Source organism: Cydia amplana, chromosome 4, assembly GCF_948474715.1.
Source record: "Cydia amplana chromosome 4, ilCydAmpl1.1, whole genome shotgun sequence".
Lineage (NCBI taxonomy): Eukaryota > Metazoa > Arthropoda > Insecta > Lepidoptera > Tortricidae > Cydia > Cydia amplana.
Window position 1 is genome coordinate 12639796 of NC_086072.1, and position 21047 is coordinate 12660842.

Below are 21047 nucleotides of genomic sequence, written 5' to 3' on the forward strand. Positions count from 1 at the left end.
ATCAGGTCCGTCTTACGTTTTACGAATCTTACGGTCACGTGACCTATCGCGAGTTTAACATTTTTTCCCCATGACAAAAAGTGCACAGCGCCGCTAAAGAAGTTTTCACTTCAAAAATTTTTTACCGTTTTCTCTGGTCCAGTAGTTGATGGCTTTAGGAGACGCTTCGACGTGACACTGGAGAGTGACGTCTGTGCTGCTCGGCGCACCGACCAACTGGTTTGGCACTTGCACCAGCGGGTGAACTGCACAAAAATAACACCACATCAATCAATGCAAAAGACATCACGCAAGCAAAAACTTCTGTTACTATAAGGTAAACGTACTGGTGCTCGACGCGGTCCCAGTCCATGTCATCTTGAAACTTAAGTCATTGTCAATAGAGGTGACAGCAGGGTGTCATCTATTGGGCATTAGCATGTCGAGCACTAATACGTTTACCTTCATAAGTTGTGTGTGTGTAAGAATGTAGCTGTGTAGCTTAAAAAATATTTGATTAATGCATAAAATTAATCAGAAAAGTATCTATATAAATAAGACCATAAAATATAAAATAAGGCTGACGAAATTCCAGTAAGCCGATCGAGTAACTCACTCGTCTAGCTCTTTCGACAACAAACTACTAACGAATCTGCAGTCCGCAGACTCGTTTGAACTGCCCACTAATTTGACTTATTTTTACTGCATAGGGGTGGTATATAAATACGGTTCTACTGTTGCTTCTATGAATTTTATTTTTCATCATAATACGTACCACTCGCAGCTGAGCAGAGCTCTTCATGATATCTTAATTAAGTGACATAAAAATAAAGACTTGAGCGTTGTAGCCTTGTTCAACTATTCATACCTAAACCAAATTTAGACAGTGTTTACCGCCAAAAAAGTAACTTTTCTTGAAATATATACATATATAACAAATTTACTGTCATATTAAGCTTAGAATAAATTTAAAAGTGGAAAAATTACTGTCATGGGTGAGACTTGAACTCACGGCCTCTGGATCGATACTCCAGTACTGGAGTACAACCACAATCAATCGATCGCAGACGTTTCTGCTTGTTAAAAATTAAAAATACTGTCATATTACCAGATAATTCTATACAAATCTATAGACTTTACGGGACTGAAACAGGAGGACTAAAAAGCACAGAAAAAGGGAAATAAGCACAGAAACCAAAAGGCGTCAATAGTAACCAGAACGGCAAGCACATCACATTAGCCGCTCGCAATGTTTGCTATATCCAAACTACCCGCGTTCCACCACACCACTTTGGCGCTAAAACTCCGCAACTGTCAGATGTTGACTCTGAATATTATCCAGCTACTCGCTGCTACTTGTATTTGCTAAGCAAACCGAACTAAGTTACTGTGCTCGCAATTAAAATAATGTTGGTGACGATTAACGGTGGATTTCCGGTTTTGTTTACAGAATTTTGGCCCATTTATTTATCTTCAGCATTTCCATTTTCTGAATAAATACCTCGTATGTATACTTCATCATCATCAGCCCGTTTCAATGCACTGCAGGACATAGGTCTCTCCCAAGGCACTCCACAATGTATACTTGCCCTTTTCTAATTGAAGGCTTGAATATTAAATTGAATTGTCTATTAGTTATTATGGACAAATATAACGTGCCTAATAGAGTTTTTGAAATTATCAAATAAAGAAAAAAACAAGAAACAGGTGTTACAACGCGGAAATAGTTTAACAAATGACAATAAAAGTTTTCTTACGATCTTTCGTAGCAATTCAAGTTTAAAAGTTGGCATGATCAAAGAAAGCGCCGCTAAATGCCGACAAAAGAAAAACGTTGCTCTCGAAAGAGAACGGATTATTTCACAAACTGTAAACAAACGTACAAAAAACATTCACAAAAGTCCGCTGTGGGGGTAAATTAAGGAAAACGGAATTTTCTTCCGCCTCCAGATCGGAGCTTATTTGCGGTTATGCTCTTTGACCGTCGTTAAGTTCCTTTGGACGGGTTTTACGAGTTTAAGTGGCCAATTTAGCGAACAAAATCTGAACGATCGGAATTTTTGTTCTAATTAATAACTTAAAGAGGCAACAAGGGCAGCCTTTTGCTTATTAAACAAAGCGGAATAATAACTCGTAGAGATGTTAATGTAATTGATACTGCGAAGCTCCTCCAGCGAGCTATACGACTGTGGATTAGTGTCAGTGATTAAGCAATATCCGAGCCTTAAAATGTAATAGGAATCCTCGGCAGCAATCAAAAGTTGTAGGAAGTTTTCTGGGGAAGGATTTTGCGCGGAATTCTTGAAGTGACAGTTTGATTAGCGGGGCGGTGCGGCGCGGCGCACACGCCTCTGGATCGCGAATTCTTCGTCCAGGTATCCTGTTTTTGTAATTTTCGGAATTCGCTCTGTCCGCAATACTAAAAGGAACTTAAAACCAAATGTCTATCACTTTTTATTTAGGTTTTTTGGCCGTCTAGTCACATTTATTATCAATTGTGAAATTATATCACTTATAACGACGAATAATATAGGTCATAAAAGTCTGCGAAACTAAGATACTCTTACGGGTATTTCGCACCAAAATTATTAATAAGTATGAAAAAGATGCGCTCTGATTGATGAAAAAATGGTCATTTCTTTCAGTATCTTAGCTTTTTAGGGTTCCGTACCTCAAAAGGAAAAAACGGAACCCTAATAGGATCACTCGTCTGTCTGTCTGTCTGTCTGTCCGTCCGTCCGTCTGTCACAGCCTATTTTCTCCGAAACTACTGGACCAATTCAGTTCAAAATTTGGTACACATATGTAAGTTTGTGACCCAAAGATGGTCGTGTAACGTAAATAAATGAATTTTAAATATGGAGGCCATTTTTGGGGGGTAAATGAGAAAATTAAAAAATAAAGTTTTTCTAACTATATCGTGTTACATATCAAATGAAAGGGCTCATTGTAAGAATCTCAAATATATATTTTTTATAATTTTAAAATAAATTGTTTAGCGGTCAAGAAAATAGGCAAAAAATGACCATTCCCCCCCCCCCCCCTTATCTCCGAAACTACTGGGTCTAAAATTTTGAAAAAAATACACAAAATAGTTCTTTACCTATAGATGACAGGAAAACCTATTAGAAATGTGCAGTCAAGCGTGAGTCGTACTTAATTACATAGTCTTTGACCCTACCCCTACGGGTTTTTTTTTATGTTTTCTCCGAAACTACTGGACCCATTAAGGTGAAAATTGGTACACATATGCAAGTTTGTGACTCAAAGACGGCCATGTAACGCAAACAAATGAATTTTAAACATGGGAGCCACTTTTGGGGTGTAAATGGGAAACTTAAAAAATAAAGTTTTTCAAACTATATCTTGTTACAATTCAAATGAAAGAGCTCATTGTGAGTAACTCAAAAATGGGGGGAAATGCCTCCGGCGCGCCTCACTCTAAATTTTATATCTGCATACTTCTAGCAACTATATCAAGTTTGGTGTCTTTTTCGTATAATTTGAGGATAAGGAATTCATTTCTGTGACTAAATTTTCACTCACCCATACAAAAAATACGAGAAATTCATAATTCATAATACAGAATTAAAAGTATGGGGATTTGCTCTAGAAAAAAAATACCTGTGAATAGCCCAGTTATCCTACTATATATAATAGTAAACTTATCAAACATTTTTCTTTTATAACCCTCTTAAAAAATGTTTTGTGTCTCACGGCGTACCCGCATTGTAAGAGCGGTAAGCAGCTTTTAGGATTTTTAAGTATGTTTAGATGATTTCTGATAAGTTGTTATGCTTCTGTACGGCTACCATCAGTTTGGCACTGACATAAACGCCATCAAGAACGTAATTTACTTTCTATGCATCTCGCTCGTACTCGCATATTAGTGCGAACGAGATGTATTATAGAAAGTAAATTACGTTCTGGATAGCGTATATGTCAGTTTTGACACTGTCGGTGACTCATGGTACGGGCTCTGGTTGTAGATAACATTAATAAATTACTTCTGGACTTGATATATATACACATACAATTTAATTATTTTTTTAAGAAGCAGAAATGTCTGCGACCGATGGTATTATGCTCAGAATAAATTAAAAATTGGAAAAAATACTGTCTTGGGTGACACTTGAACTCCAGACGCCGTGAGTTCAAGTCTCACCCAAGAGAGTAATTTTTCCACTTTTAAATTCATATGAATAAAGATGTTGGGAACACTTTCGCCAGTAGAGTTATTATAATTGTGATAAAATTAACATATTTAGTTCTTAGGATATGTCTGACAAAAAATGCACATAGGTCCGTGCAAATGTGCAGTCAAGCGGGAGTTGGACTTAATGGACGGAACCCTTAGAACGCGAGTCCGACTCGCTCTTGGCCGGTTAGCTTTTTTGAAAGCGATTTCGTATTAGATTGCGATTTTTGCCGTTTTATTTGTTTGTTTATACTCGATTTACCTTCTGTCAGCGCCAGTGAGACAAGTGAAAGATACTCGTCGCATTACGAAGCACTTGTTACAAATGAATTGCATCACTCTTGCCTTTTCTGTGAAACTTCGCACTCACCCACAATTTAGAAAGGTTTTTACTTTACTTTAGCCTCGAAAGATAAAAGAATGCTTTTTTTTTTAATTAAACTTGCTGGCTCATTTCGACTGTTTCTGTGATTTGTGCTTTAGTTAGTTTTAATAAATATTACATCAATATCTATAGATCACTCGTCTCAAGTAGACCAGTATAAATGCAAAAACACACTATTGAAATGAAATGTGACGTAACGTTAAGATACTACATGTGGAATGTGCTTCGTGTATTTTATCAACATGTGATGCCAATATTATGCAAACACACCATTTATATCGATGTAAATCTTGAGACAGAGAGTTAGGTCTAGTCTAGAAACACCCGAGTGTTGAGTCGGCTGCCGCCGACGGTAATATCTTTGATTTACATTATAACTATGGGTTATCAGAGATATCATATTATCTAGAACGAGTCCTGCACGTATGGCTCTTTAGGTAACACTTAGAACACTTGTAGTCTAGTGTTACTATTGCGTCTATAAGCTCGTTATCTTCAGTGAATGAGATGTGAAGATGAAAGCTTTCTTATACCTTCTGGTTCACCAGAGACAATCGCTTGATAAGCAATGGCAATAAAAATTCAGGTCTGTGGGTTCTCCCTGTTATTATTCGTTTCAAGGGAGGAAATTTAAATTAAATATTTGAGAGCGTTAATTTTGTCTCCTCATCGAGGCAAGGCGACGCATTCTTTGTGAAGTAATTAAACTGAGTGGAAGGGTTCCACCAGTAGTTTGTTTGTCCACTTGAAATTGCGTTTCCTATGAAGTGTTCTGGGTTGGCTTCAAGTCGTTACATTATCTGTCGTCATAGAATTTGCAAAGTTAGTTGTGAGAGTATAACTGTGCTTTTGGTTGGAAAATGGCGTTACGGTGACCTTTGTGTGTGCAATTAAGTATCTATCTATAAATGATGTGGCCAACTATACTAGTACAGCTATAGATTAGTACCTATTAGATGTAAACAATTACATAATATTTATCACATTATGATAAATAAATGTGTGTCATTTACTACGTGTTTTGCCCACGCATGGAACATGCAATTCTCTCAAAAGTAGCTGTACCAATCTACATTGTAATCTCACTGATGTTTATTACTTTTATGCGACTTGAAAATACTTATATAATGTTTTCATAATAATAAAAAATAATAATTTGAGCCTATATACGTCCCACTGCTGGGCACAGGCCTCCTCTCATGCGCGAGAGGGCTTGGGCTTATAGTCCCCACGGCCACGCTAGCCCAATGCGGATTGGGGACTTCACATACACCTTTGAATTTCTTCTCAGATGTATGCAGGTTTCCTCACGATGTTTTCCTTCACCGAAAAGCTAGTGGTAAATATCAAATGATATTTCGTACATAAGTTCCGAAAAACTCATTGGTACGAGCCAGGATTTGAACCCGCGACCTCCGGATTGAAAGTCGGACGTCATATCCACTCGGCCACCACCGTTATCATAAAAAAATAATAATGCTAATGTTTTCATAAATTAAGATAAAAATGCAAAATTGTTTTCTAAAATACCAGTACAAGATATAAAGATTTAAAAAATCCCAATTATGAATTCCAGCCGGCTCTAGGTTTTAGTATAAAAGTTTTACTAGCCAGCCGGACACTCGAGCGCGGTTGTTCGCACTGTATTTGCATTCTGTTATTGGCAGTCCCGGTGTAAACACTCGTCTGATTGGACACTATTTATATGTAAGCACGTACAGATCCACCAGTTTATTCGTCATGTGGGTCAAGCGATAATAAACTTTTTGTCAACAGGATAAGTGCTCTCATATGTCACTTTTAAGTTGGTGGGTCAGTATGGCCGTAGTGATATGTCAAACGCACATGTTTTAGTCGCCGTGGATTTATAACGCGTCGACGACATAAAACGGGACGTAGCGAAAGTAATTTAACCCTCTGTAATTTAACGTAGCACTTGCTACGGTTTAGTGCTACGCTGTAGCACCGATCGCGTAGCGGGTCTTTAGAATATTTTGATAGGGCACATCAAATTTAATTATACCGCAATATGGAAGATACTGAGAAAAATACTTAAGAAACGTGACAGCTACGGGACACGTAAGTTATTGGACAATTGACACCCACAAAAATACATTATTACCAAAATGTAATCCTAGGAACATTACATCCTTTTTATGCTTAGCATTGTGATTGCTTTTAGTGCCCACTCACATTGCTAATTATATAATAAAAGAAATTAGCCGAATACGTACTCTGAGAAGCTGTTTTATTAGAAAGTTATCTTTACTCCCTTCTACTACTAGACAGGTAAACAAAATAAATACAACATTGTTTCTACAGTTCTATTGTTCAAAATAGTCATATGTGCATGTGTCTTTGTGTAACTAAAAAACCAAGACTGCTATAAATACCAGAGCACCTAATGTACCTAAGCTCCGAAAAAAGTCTCAATGTTAGAGGGAAACCATTATTCACAGATTAAAGACTTGTTTCGTAATAAAAATGCAATGAAAAACTGTTTCTTTTCTTTGTCTACCGTCAATGCAAAAAATAGTTTACCCCTTTAATGATAACAAATTTCAACTCGCACGTCCCTGTTCACGATGGATGGGCGCCGTGATACCGACGATCCTATCTCCGATGCTCGCGATGGGCACTCACGCAAATTAGGCCCTATCTTCAGTGGGGATCAATTAGTGGGTTCGGTACATGCGTGCGGAATTTCAAGCGAGCACTACGCACGTGTACCTATGTACCTATCAGGGATGTTGCGGATGCAGATTTTTTGACATCCGCGGACGCGGATGCGGATGCGGATGTCAAGATTAGGTACATAGAAAACGTCAAATATTACATTTTTAGTATTTTTTTATTTAATAAAAACCAAACGTTTAGTATTTCAGCAAGAATATAGGGTTACCCTCATTTCCCAGGACCTCTCAAATCCATACAATTCCGACTCCTATTGGAGCCACTGGGATCTGAGAGGTTAATAAACAGTAACTTGGCCGACTTTTCTGGATCTAGACGATTTCGTTATAGGTAATGACGAAATTACCTAGCACTTACGCCGCCGCTAAGACGTTCCTGTACCGACTTGTTCGACATCCGCATCCGCATAAGCTCCGCATCGATTTTATGCGGATGCGGATGCAGATGCGGATGATGAAAATAATGCGGAAGTTCCGCGGTTGCGGATGCGGATGCGGATGTTCGCAACATCCCTGGTACCTATTTATTACGCGTTCACTGAGTGGAGTGCGGCGTGAGTTATTTATGAAATGCCCCGTAAATTGTAGTCAATTGGTGATTATTACAGAGTTTAGTTGAATTCAACGACGAGAGTTTTTTATTTGTTAATTATGTAACTGCTCTCAAGAGGGTCAAGGGATTAAAAAAAACACTACACTAGATATGCTGTTAAGTAATACGTCAAAGTTTATATGTTCAAACAAGCTCAATGTGCACAATGAATGAATAATTCAATGAGAATGCAGATTTAATTACATAGTTATCTTTACACTTATAAAATACACATACAGGATGCTTCCTGTAACAGGAGCAATAAATTAAACTGTAGTCTGTACTCCTCAATCTGACCAACATTTGTTCAGCAACTTTTGAAAATAACTCATGTTTTGATTTTTATTACACTTTAAAGTTTATTCTAAAACGCAATGTATTGCAAATTTTGTTATGTTTAAAGCTTGACAAGCAACGTCAAACACACTGATGTCAGCGTACATTGAAGGCAATATTTATTTTGTATGAAAAAGAGGAAGTCTAAAGGATTCATAATTTTTAAAAGTTGCTGAACAAATGTTGGTCAGTTTGAGGAGTACAGCCTTTAGTTTAATTTATTGCTCCTGTTACAGGAAGCACCCTGTATATTACAAAGTTACTTTAATTAAAGTAATCTTCAACTGTTATTTGGCCGTCGCAACCCCGCGATGCTTAGAACTCAGTGGTTGACTACAGCCCGAGTCGTACTCAACCGACCGATGCCGGAGTCACCCGAACGCAACAATTTCTTATGCAAGCCACGCTTCCCAGATGATACGTGATAACACGAAAATCTCCCAATTGCTTACGTGTCTGGTCGTTCAAGACTAACCGAGCATTGAATAGCTCCTGGTTATAAATTAGCTTCTGTGATAGCCCGATAAGTGTCAGTACGCGTTTTGGTGCCCGTATTTTACCCACGTTATCCTTTATCTATAGACGAATTAATTTAGTAGGTATAAGTATTATTTTCTATTTCAATTTTGAGTTTATGGCTGATCAATTATTCCGCTAACTAAAGGAATCCCTTATGTAATATCATGTTTTTTTATAACCTTTCGTATGAAATAAATAATGTTTCTGCATTATTGACCAATTGGACATCCCTTTAGGAGGCGAAAAGGGAGTGGAAGTAAATTTGTATGGAGAATCAATAAAAAGCAGATTGGTTAAAAAATAAGCTACCTAAATTAAATCTAGTACATACCTAATATTTATAACATGGCTTGAGCATGGGCTCTATGGAATGCCTCACGAATATAGCTTTCGCTATAAATATAGCTCAAAAATACTGCTACCGGCTACAGAGTAGCGCACGTAGTTCCTACACGCTCAATGACGCTCTAATATTATACTTACAATGTACGTGTAGCATTATCCTTTTGCTCACGGAGGGCGGCACGCCGTTGGCCGCTATGCACAGATACGCGCCCATTTCGGAACGCGTCACCTTTGTCAGGTTCACTACGTCGCCCTCCAGAGAAGTCACTGTGAAACAACAAGTATAGTATAGTAGTGTAACTATTTCAAAATATGTATAAACACAAATCTAAATATTTAATAAATATTATTTGATACTTAATAAATATTGTTTCATAATACGTTATTAAAACCTAATATTATAATTTGTTTTCACCTACGACGCAAAACGAAGATTCAATTTCATACATTCGAAGAACAAATTACTATTTGATTGCAGATAAATTATCTCGCTCAGGCGAAATTGTGAAAGGAAAAGCACCATTCTGTAGTAAATCGAGATATAAATAAAATATTTCACTTTAGGTTTCAATAGTTTTCTGTAGAATTTTGGAGTTTAATGACCTAGTACCTACTACCTATCTTGTTAAAAAAATTTAAGCCAGTTTTATTCTCTTTGGGAAAGAGTTTAATAAATTGTTATCTCTATGGCACCTTCTACTTTTCCACTTAATTTATACATATAATCACATCGCACCGTAATCACATTTTACATAAAATGTTATAATATTACATAATATGCTTCTTTATGCCAAACGACAAGTTTGCGTTGAGTACAATTAGAACTACTAGACTGACGGCAGTTGAAAATAGACGCCTTTTTCAACGGCTGAAGAGATTGATGGGATACTATCATCATTCATTATTTGTTTAATTTCGTAACGGGTGGTGTACCGTGATTCAAATCCAAAACCGTAAGTTTCGTAGTTTAGTTTGTCACTTGGTACCTGGCTAAGGTAAAGATAGGCATGAATGTCATTGATCAACTCTAAAAATATTAGAATTTTTGATAAGGAGTAGGTAAAAGCTAGCCTACTCAAGTTTTCGTAGCGTGTAGCTCCAAGTATGTGCACACCGCTTAACTCTAGCGTCTTCAACTAACATTCGCGCACTATTGGTTATTCGGTAGTGCTTACTTTACATTTTGCGCTGAGTGTTGGAAAACATTTCACCCAGAAGTTGACGGGTTTCGTAAACAAATGCCGTTAGCGGTTTGAACTCTAGCTGTTTTCCTAACACCATAGAGAAGTACGTTTACAGTCATTATTCAAACAAGAGGATAAAAAACAGGGGCAATATTTTCCGAAGGAGGTGAGGGGAGCTGATGGTTAAAAGTGTAGAGCTCTAGAGCGGTCTCTCGACGGTTCGTTAGCAAACAATGCGGCCACAGCGCCAGCTATGGAGTGCTCACGTGTTTATATTATTTTGCGATTGGAACTTAATTAGTAAGCTGTAGTGTTTGAACATAAACCCGATACTTATGAAATTATGTTTATTAAAAATTACCGCCAGAGATTTAGGTACATATAGAGATCAAGAACGACATATATAAAGATATACTTCTGCATTTCAGTATAAAATATTGCTTAAATTAAAATAGTTGGCATAAGATAATTCTTACTAATCTTGTTACTAATCCGTAAACATCTTCAAAACGTTTGGCACCAATTTATGTGTAGGTATCAATCTGTATATTTTATTATTATTATGGATAAATATCTCATAGTTTTAATTCCAATTATAAATAAGTAGTTAGTTCAGTACTTTAGGAAAGCAGCTATCAAATGAAATATTTAATCAATTCAATCTATTACATTCAGCAGTTAATAAAGCTGAGACTCAATTATCGCCAGATATCTGAACATTAATGCAAATAATTTATCCGGATCGAACGCGAAAGTTTCACGAGTGCGACTCCACGACTCCGCAAGTCTCCTTAAAGGCGGGCCGTTGAATAAACTTGCCCTGTCGATGTGTCATAAGTCAAGTGACGCTCGAGCCGTAGGACCCTAGTGGTTTTGCCATAGACGCACAAACTTTCTTGATAGACAGGAAAAGCGTTCGGAAACTAAGGAACTTCGAAATCATGTTTTAAGTAATTTTAGTTAATTTTAAACTTCTATACAAGATATTTTTCATACAGCTACTGATAGTAATGTAACATTTAATTGGGCTTTTAAAGTTCAAAGAGGCTCCCGATTTTGCATTTGTTCCGCGTACTTCGAATAAAAATTTGTTGACATATAGTCTCAATGTGATTAAGTATTCCTAACAGGCTGACCAAGTGACCAGTGTATTGATGCCAAACGGTGAGTTTTATTTGCTGCGTTTGTTGGTTAATTTACACAATTAAACCACACACGTGGAATAATTACTTACCACCAAACTATACCAGAAACGCAAAATGAAAAAAGGCTATCCCACCACCGGCGAGGAAGCGATTAGCTGTCTTCTATTTTCTTGCTCAAGAAACGAAAAAAATATCAAGATCCAGTGTCAGTAAAAGAGACACAATTAATAGGTACCTATTAATAGGTAGTTGATCGCCGGCTGTTCACACTGCCGGTGAGAACTCTCTTTTCACTACTTTGTCGCAGCGAAGATAAAACTCGCTCAACGATGCTGGCTAGGCGGTCAGAATAACGGCCTGGCCACGACATTGCGCGACTGGCTTTGGCTAAGGCGACAACCATAGGTTGGAGCGAGACACAGCGATCGGACCTTTTCCACCTATGGTTTAGCCGTTTCGAAGCCAGTCACGCAATGTCGTGGCCAGGCCTTGAGAGATGAGCCAGCGCAGCTGTCATTTTAATTTATAGGGTGGATCTGAGTACACGCTTTTGTTATGCATTTACTAGGACATTTATTGAACTCTGATCTCTGCGCATATGTTTATAATTTTGTAATAATCTGCCTTGCAGCCATGCAGTTGACACTATTACCACTTACTCATACAGTCAGCTGACTGTACGTTAGCGCGCACTTCAGTTGAAATTTTGATTGTGGATAATTTTCAGAGTTGAATTTCTGTATTAATAAATTATACCATTTAGTTCTTTATCCATTTTGTGTTAATCCCATAACAGTTTGCACGGGCGGCCATTCCGCCCGAGCGAGTACTTGTTGTCGCAATCGAACATTCGCTTAAAGCCCAGCGACAAAACTATCGGAACTTGGTATTACACACTCGCGACAACTAGATCTCATCGCCGGTGGTACCTAAAAGCCCAGTAGGTAGTCCCACTAGAGATATTAAACAGTTAATACCCGTAATCACTGTTCTAGTCCAAACTATTACTGGGATTCAAATTTCCATCATCGCTGTTTTAATTAGGTATGCATAATCCGCTTTAATTGTTAAAATATTTACCTCCATACAGGTCGCAAAGTTTCCAAAGTCTACGTTAAGTTAACCAAAGTCCACGGGCCGGTACTTTCGCGAAGAGTCCTCGAATTAAATGAAAGAGCAATATTTTCCCACAGCGCCTTGTTTTCAAGTTATCATTTTAATTAAGAACTTGAAACGTGTCACCTCAAGTTGCTAATCATTATCAGGACGATTCAAGGAACAAGTACAATGTAACTTAGGATGTAGCAAGAATTTTGAGGTGGATGTACTTTGTAAGATAGATGACAGTGACAATGTCTTCATAATTACTTTTAATTTGTTAGCGAAAGGACTTATTACCATGTCATCAGTGAACAAATATATATATTATAGGTAAATATCAGTGTTGTCTTTATGGGTTTGCATTCTTACGATTCGTTGTATCTAGAGGTAAGGTCGTAAAGTTCACTTCTTGGCACCCTTAAAGGCAGTTATTGGCACCCATATTCGGGAAATGTTCTAATGATAGGTAATAATCTCAAGTTCTGTACAGGATAAAATAAGATAGGTGTCATTGATAAAGTCGATTAGTCGGTCTTTTCAATCGTGTAGGAAATATACGTACCATTAGGTAATATATACATATTTTTGTGATATTGCTGTCAAAATACCTAATAAGAGATATTATAAATAAATAGTGGCTCGAAGCTCTGCAGAGATGAAATTGTCAAATAGAAGGATGCTGGAGTTAATTTGCATCAGTCTCGGAGTAAGTTCCCGCCATTCATTCGCTTATCTGCATAATTTGCTGTACAACATGAAACAAATAGGCAAGCGACACGCCGCCGTTTCCACCAGAACATGTTTTATGAGAAACAATAAAGGGCAGATTTTGAATAATACCCCTTTGTTGGGCACCACTGTTTACTGTCCTCATTATTGTTATATTCCGCTTATTATTCGCCGAGGATTCGTGAAAGTTGTCTTTGTATTACTTTTTGTCAACGAGGGAAGATAATGATTTTTGTTTTAAAAAAACTATATTCTTGCTCATTGCGATCTTATAAATTGATGATGATGTTCAATGACATGCTATTTAAGTACGTAAAGGTTAGTCTACCTCTATTCACTCTTCTGCATTGGTGGCTTTTAAACAAAAAACTCCAATAAAACTGGTTCACATAAATTGCTATAGCTACAGCGGCAATGTAAATTATCCGGTTTATGTAAAACAATACTGAAAACCTATAAACTTATACAGTCTTGGTGCAATATTCCCAGATAATATTTTTCCTCCGAACTGATTTATTAACAGGAAGTTTCCTATAAGTTTACTGTAACAAATTTGAAAATGCCCGGCGCCATCATTGAAAAACTATATTTCTCGAGTCCGACGTCCTCGAACTTTCCTCATTGGAATATTCTCTGAAGAAACATCGCCTACGTAATGGATAGCCTGTATTGTTTCAGTTCAGATTTATGGAGGTAACTTGTAACGGCTTCTTTAATTAGACTTCTTCAGTCAAATTGATGATTGTTATTGATGCCGGTTAATTTGGAATAGGTTAGGGCGAGGTTTCACCTTAATACCTTTTCAATTATTTAGAAAGTTTTCGATTTTTGGTGAGCGATCGGTTTGTTAATTCGATGAAGGAATGAATAGCGGTAACTCATTGAGTACTTGAACTGTGTGGAAGTAAAGATGAATTGATGTAGTGCACTTTGTCTTAACAAGTTTGTATGGAGCGCTCGCTTCGTCGTGAAAGTCATTATGGGTGGCGCTATATTTGCTTTAATGAATTGACTGATGGCAAGCGAAGGCTTGAACAGAGGGTTAAATGGGACCAACTGATTAATCACCTTGACACTAGTTTACGATTGCTTCTACATATAAATAGACCGTACGCCTTTTGGTTATGTTTGCATATACGTATTTGATATTAATAAAATCATAACACAAACTGGACCGCTACATTTAAGTAATAATTATTTATTTCTACATTTTAATACATTAGTGCAATAAGTTTCATATGTTTGTACATTTTTTTTATTAGTTGGGTTCACAGCTCTAGAATCCTACCATTTGTTTTAATTATCCGTAACTATTTTAGCAATGTCAAAATAGCAATGATTACCGACATTTTTGTAAACAAACAAGCCGCTCAAAGTGCCGAGCAAACAGTTAAAATATGCGCGAATATTGTTTCAATCGTGAAAACAGGGACAATAAAATTTAGCAATACAAATGACTACGTTGTTTAATTTGTCAATACAATAACCCTTTTAGGTATCTCGGCCGAATGTGGAGGGAAGTAAGTAATTATTCCCGGGCCGTCTAGTGGTAATCCGGTGGGATTAGAAAGGGCGTTGAATGGTAATAGGAATTCACGAGACGCTGTGCCGCGATTTACTACTAAGATTCAATAGTGAATATTTTAAGCTGTGATTTATTTGGGCCTCTTGCCATTAATAAAAATGGGTAGCGCGATATAATATAATGCGGGGAGTTTCTAAGTTCGAATATGTGAAGTAGCGTGGGAGTAGCCCAATGATATTATATAACCATAGATAGGTTATACTCATACTTGAGGAGCACAAAAAATACTTCCATATTTAATTCTGTGCCTACGAAGAAATCTGTTATTTTTGATTAATTTTCTCATTTCATCCATCTTTGTCACACTCGTTGTTAAACATAAGCTCGTCTCTTTCTCATTCGGTGTGCGGGAGCTCGTTAGTATGTACACATTTCTCGCTTGTCCAGCCGCGACTAAAGGCAACTTGTCCAATTTGTCACAAGGTAAGCTTCAATTTTGGAACGTCTATAACCTATCTTGAGTTATAAATCATTGGAGTAGCTTTGCTTTCCAGTATCAATATTGTCAAATTTTGATTTGATGAATTTTAACCGGCTACGGGTTTTAAAATGTTGGCAAAAAATTGGTACGCTTGCGTTATAAAAACGTGTCGTTTGACACCAGAATCGGGTCAGTAATGTTGAATAGACGTCATATATATTATACCAACATACACTACTATAGATATAGGTGCAATACAATCATGGACTGCTAAAAGCTAACTGCTTGCCTTCTAAGTCGGGTAAAAATAGAAAGCCTACTTAATAATAATTACTTATTATTTTTGTAAGTGTGACAAAAACTAAAAGTACCTTTCTAACATTTATGTATAAATGCTTGAGTCTAATACCCACAACACGAGCCTTATTGAGCTTACTGTGCCACTTGCTCGACTTGTATAAGATTGTCCAATATTTATTTTAACTTCACAGACAAATACACGTGTCGTAGGCATAAAAAAAAAGTTCTTGGATATAATTTCCTAGAATGATTACTAAATAAGTACTTATTTTGGTATTTAAATTAAATATACCTTTGTTAAATGAGTGGTGAAATTGTTGAGTGGTTTTAAATAGAATGCGTGATAAGAAAAGAAACGAAACACTTACAGAGGGTTCAGTCGTTATTGAAGTGAGGAGAGAACTCAATATTTGCAGTTTTAGTAAATAGAAACGTTGGCGCATGCTTCATTAAATTTAATGGATATGGCCGTCAAACACTCCGAGCACGTGAAACGTGGCTAATTTGAGCGAAGCGAGCAATCGTTATAAGGTGATCATTTACTTGTTACTTGTAGAATGTATTGAATCCCATACATTTCACGACTCTTCTCTTTTCGCACAGACTCTAGATCACAATATTTTTCTTGTCTTTGCCCTTAAGGCAGTCCTAAGGCAGTCCTTAAGGTCAAAGACTATAACGAAACTTGACAGAACCTTTAGGTAGCGACGTGTTTATTCCTGCGTCAGTCTTTAAATACTGGTGTAGACGATAACTGAAAGCAATAAGCGGCTTTCCATCACAGTGCAATAAGGATATATGTTTCCATCTGAAATTTCAACAGAAATTCCTATAGAAATGTCCTTATTGCCGATGAAGCATAAGGCTCCTTCTCTGGTGGAAAGCCACATATTTCGATTTTAAATCAGACGACCACACTGCATTTTACTGCCGTAAAATGCAGTCTACACATACACAGTTATCGTACGTTATACTCCTTAGCCAAGCATTGTCATGTGTAAACACATTACTCCATACAATTTTACGTGAGGATTTCAGTCAGACATTTCGTGAGTACGATGTGCCAAAGATAAAATTTCCGATTCTAGACATTTACACAATCTATAGAAAACATGGCGCATTCATTAATCGCGGAATACGAAAAAGAAATCATCAATAAATCCTAAGTTACCTTTTGTCTTCCCCTGTGGTCCTCCTCTGGAAATTATGTCTCCGCCATCCTCCCTGCGCCAAAGAATCTTCGGCGGCGGGAAGCCTCTGGCCTTGCAGACCAGCTTGGCCGATCCGCCTTCGGGCACCATCATGTCACCCGACGTCTCTTCATAGATTATGTCCGGTGGTATTACCACCTCCAAAAATGCTGTCTATATGACAAATACATTTAAGAGGTGAACAAAAAGTAAACTGATATGATACATGACAATTAAATACCAAGCAAGTGCAGTGTAAATTTTGTATTGATTTAAAATAATACAGGTTGATTTAGGAGACGTGAGTCGGCTCAACCCTCCGCATGCATTAGACTATAAGCATCTGTTTCGTAACAGTATTAGTGATATTATCGTTCATGTTTTTCAGTGTTTTAAAACACTTTTAATTTATTTACGTCATGCACGGTCATTCTACAATTACTTAGAATGACTACCGCCAAATACCATTACTCTTTGTTTTATTCATGACAAGTATCAAATTAAGTGTCAACAGGATGTCATTAAACTCTTGTTACTTTAAAGAAATCGTATCTCACTTTCTTTCTTCATAAACAAAGTGATGTCATAACGGTTAAAGAGGTTTTATGTTTATCGATTAGGGACCATGACCATGATAGTAAAGTAGATAGAGTCTGTTCGAAAAGAGAAGAGTCGTGGAATGTATCGGGCCCCATACATTCCACGGCTCTTCTCTTTCCGCACAGACTCTATTAAAGTTTAAAACCTTCGCGTTTTGAACACATATTAACTCACATTTATAGACGGGTCTAACGCGAAATTTATTCAATTACCTTTATTTACCGACGTTTCGACACAGGTTTCACTGGTCATGGTCGCGGCTAACTGATACACTTACACGGCTTACGGCTTTTTCATACAATTTTCGTCGGGTAGTTGCACAAATCTCTGTTTTGATATTCTGCTGGGACATCAGTTAGCCGCGACCATGACCAGTGAAACCTGTGTCGAAACGTCGGTAAATAAAGGTAATTGAATAAATTTCGCGTTAGACCCGTCTATAAATGTGAGTTAATATCTATTAAAGTTGTTCTTAAATACCAAAAAGTTAAAAAAAAAGGAAAATGTGTGATTGATTTACATAAATACCATGGTGTACGATACGAATACGATTCATTAACATTTACTAAGCGTGTAGGGTTGGTCCTGCTCATGTCTCATGAATCACGCTGTATTCATATAAGATTAAGCGAAGAAAAATATGAAACATATATTGAGGTGGTATTATTACCTGCATTTTCATTGGATCTGTGTTTACTTGGCACATATATTGTCCTCTGTCTTCTCGTTTAACGCCCCTTATATTAAGTGTCCACGTATTGTAATCATTATGTGTGACACTTAATCTTGCATTGTTTGTAATCACGTGCTCGTGAATCGCTAGAATCGCCTTTGTATCCGCCTTTATCCATGCGACCTGATCCGCCAAAACGCCAGCCAGAAATCCAAATGTAACCATGGAATGCGTAAATTAAAAAAAAAAGATGTAATTACTCGTACCTTCACGTGGAAGTAACAGTCAATGAATGCCACGTTTCCGTTTTATTTCAGTTTCCATTAGTAAGCCAAGGCTTTAGCCGCAATAAAAATACAAGCAATGAAGACTTTCAGAGGGAACGACTCTAATTACAAGCGAATAGTTCCCAAGAGGTAGTCACGACAACGATCCTCCGGCACCAGCACTATCTTGTTGCGAGCGCCGCGCAAAATACTCTCGGAATTTTTAATTACATTTTCGTCTGGTGGCCGCTATGAGGCTGCGCTGCGGGCGCGCTGTGAAAACGCCCCTCGTTCACCCACTTTACCAAAAGCGTCGACATCGCAATAGAAGCTAATTTCCTGCATAGCGCTTGGCGAAAAAATGAACGAATTGTCCATAGAAATATGGCATTTACGTAGTTATGAACTTTTACTACAATGGATTAAACTGTAATTTAAACTTTAATATATTTTTATTAAAAATGTTTTTGCTCGTGTAAACCGTTTTTATTGCTTACTTATTATCTCACAAAAAAACTTTCCACTATGATTATATTAAAATTAGAATTTAAACTAATGTGAAATAAGTAAAGATTGTGCAAGGAATATGTGCTTGGAAGAGGTGCTAATATAACACGCTAACATAATCAATTTCATCATAAGTGCTTGTGCATAAGATACTAATTTGTGTTACAATATTAATGGGTGCCTAAAATTAGACATACACTATTTATTATATTACAGACAAAGAAAACAGAAGCATTACAACAAACGTTATGCTGTAATGTTTACATTCAAAACCAAATTACGGAGTTTAACAATCATTTAATCGCATTGTAAATTTCAGTGAGCCCATTCTCGGTTAATTTAAATTGTTTAATTAACGAATTAAAAGATTGTTTCGTTGCAGCTTGAAATTGTGGTTATTCGTTGATATAGTTAGAAGTCTAAATCACAATTTCAAGATTTGATACGAAACAACCAAATAACTTGTCTATGTTCCTTTTATTATTATTAACATAGTATTTAGAAGTGTCGTATTTAGTTGTTTCGTAAAAAATTAAGAACTAAATGTAATATTTTACCACCTTCGGAACTCCAAATCCATCCATACCAGCGGTGCATATCTAAACTACCTAGTGTGATTAATATATCGCCTTGTGTAATTTGTATCGATTCAGACGATAAACCCTGACGTAACTAATTTAATTATTTGATCGACTCTCAAATTGATGAGGTTCTCTAAGCAAATGGCTTTAGAGAGATGTTGTTACAAAGATATTCATGTCGACCTTGTATGCACGAGGGAGCTCAATAGAAGTCCAGACGGTGTCTTGTGAGTAGTAATTACTTACGGAGAAGCTAGTCGAGCAAGTATATATTGATACGAGGAGTTCCTGAGGACATCGCAAAGCCTTTTCAATGGTCCCTTTAAAGCAAGACCTATTCTCATAACAGCAAAGTAAATAGGTGCTTTTTATGAACAATTATTATGGATTAATGGCATTATAGTAATTCAAATGCCAGTTTCCGTTTTTTCCAAGAAAGAAAACTTGAAATTTCGATCCATAATGCATATCATTAAAATGTATGGCTTTTTGGTAGAAAAAATATTGCTAGTATTTTTATTCGTATTGAAATCGGTTGTGTATAATATCGACCGCTCTGAGAATAAGGACAGGCACTTGGGATGGTCTGAGAGAGCTTCTCGAATTGATTGAATAGGGACCAAGGAGGTTTATATCCATTTTAATTTGCTTAAGTGAGACGGTTTTAATATGTTAATCTCGTAGATAAATAATGTTTTGGAACACCATACTCATTTTTTTGCAGTTAAAGTATAGTTGATGGGGACATACTCCATGTAGTAATTATTATCATATAGATCCAGTTTAGATCAAATAACACAAAAAAAGAAAAAGTGCAGTGAGATTCATATTAGCATGCTCCCATAACTTTCTTTAGTCAATAAAACACGTTTAATTTGGTGCAAGTAAAATTGATACCCAAGAATACTGCAGACGTTTAAAATGTTTTTATGTTTGCTCATTACAAAAAAAAATCTGATTGCGCCTTATGATGATTTGTTTGAATAAACCATCCTATTTTGTCAAGTAATTAATGTCGTGCAATGAAGACTAACGTTTCCGTAGGCCAACAATTCACTGTACCTATAACCATTGCATCGTGTAGAAAATTCTATAAACACAGCCGGAAAACTCGATTATTTTTAAATTAAGTTAATCAACTGGATCTCTTATAAAGAAAATATTGTAACAATAAGCTATAACATTTTAATTAATAATCTGTGTTTCACTTTGACTTATTTGACTATTACTCGTGAGCTTTAATTCATTACCGTTGTTATTGGATATCAATCAAAACAAGAAGCAACGCGAGAAACTATCCTCTAAAATTGTTCTTCACATTCCAATAGTAAAATATTTATACAACGGTTTTCCAATCGAACATCCTAAATCGCAAAACTTTAAATTTCGAATAAGAGCGGAACCAGTCGCGCTGTCACTAGAGAAAGTTTAAAATTTGCTTCTGCTGTATTCTTGGGTTGGTTCTATGTGCAATTGTCAAGTGTCTAGTGCAAGTGGTGCTTTGTGTGTTCTAACTCTAAGCTATTTCGGACAAAATTACAATTTATTGTGCAATTAAAGTCTTAGTGTTGCTCTATTCTAGGATAGAGATAGGTCTAGAGAGTGGTGCGAATATGTAACGTTCGACAGGGAACAAAACTTTTATGGAGATAATTTGCTCTGGGATTGTTGAGGATAAATATCATTTCGCATAAACTTCTTAGTCTCGCATGTATTGA

General features: G+C 36.7%; 1 protein-coding gene across 2 annotated transcripts in view; it reads right to left on the bottom strand.

The window, feature by feature from the left end:
- LOC134647237 (lachesin-like) overlaps nucleotides 1–21047 on the bottom strand; it is a 99399-nt gene that overhangs the window by 13475 nt on the left and 64877 nt on the right. For both annotated transcript variants that reach the window (XM_063501505.1, XM_063501504.1), the window contains exons 4-7: nucleotides 17973–18158; nucleotides 16684–16876; nucleotides 9186–9314; nucleotides 126–245 (exon numbers count right to left, since the gene is read on the bottom strand). In XM_063501505.1, coding sequence (XP_063357575.1) covers nucleotides 126–245; nucleotides 9186–9314; nucleotides 16684–16876; nucleotides 17973–18158 — 628 coding nt within the window. The remainder of the gene's footprint in view (nucleotides 1–125; nucleotides 246–9185; nucleotides 9315–16683; nucleotides 16877–17972; nucleotides 18159–21047) is intronic.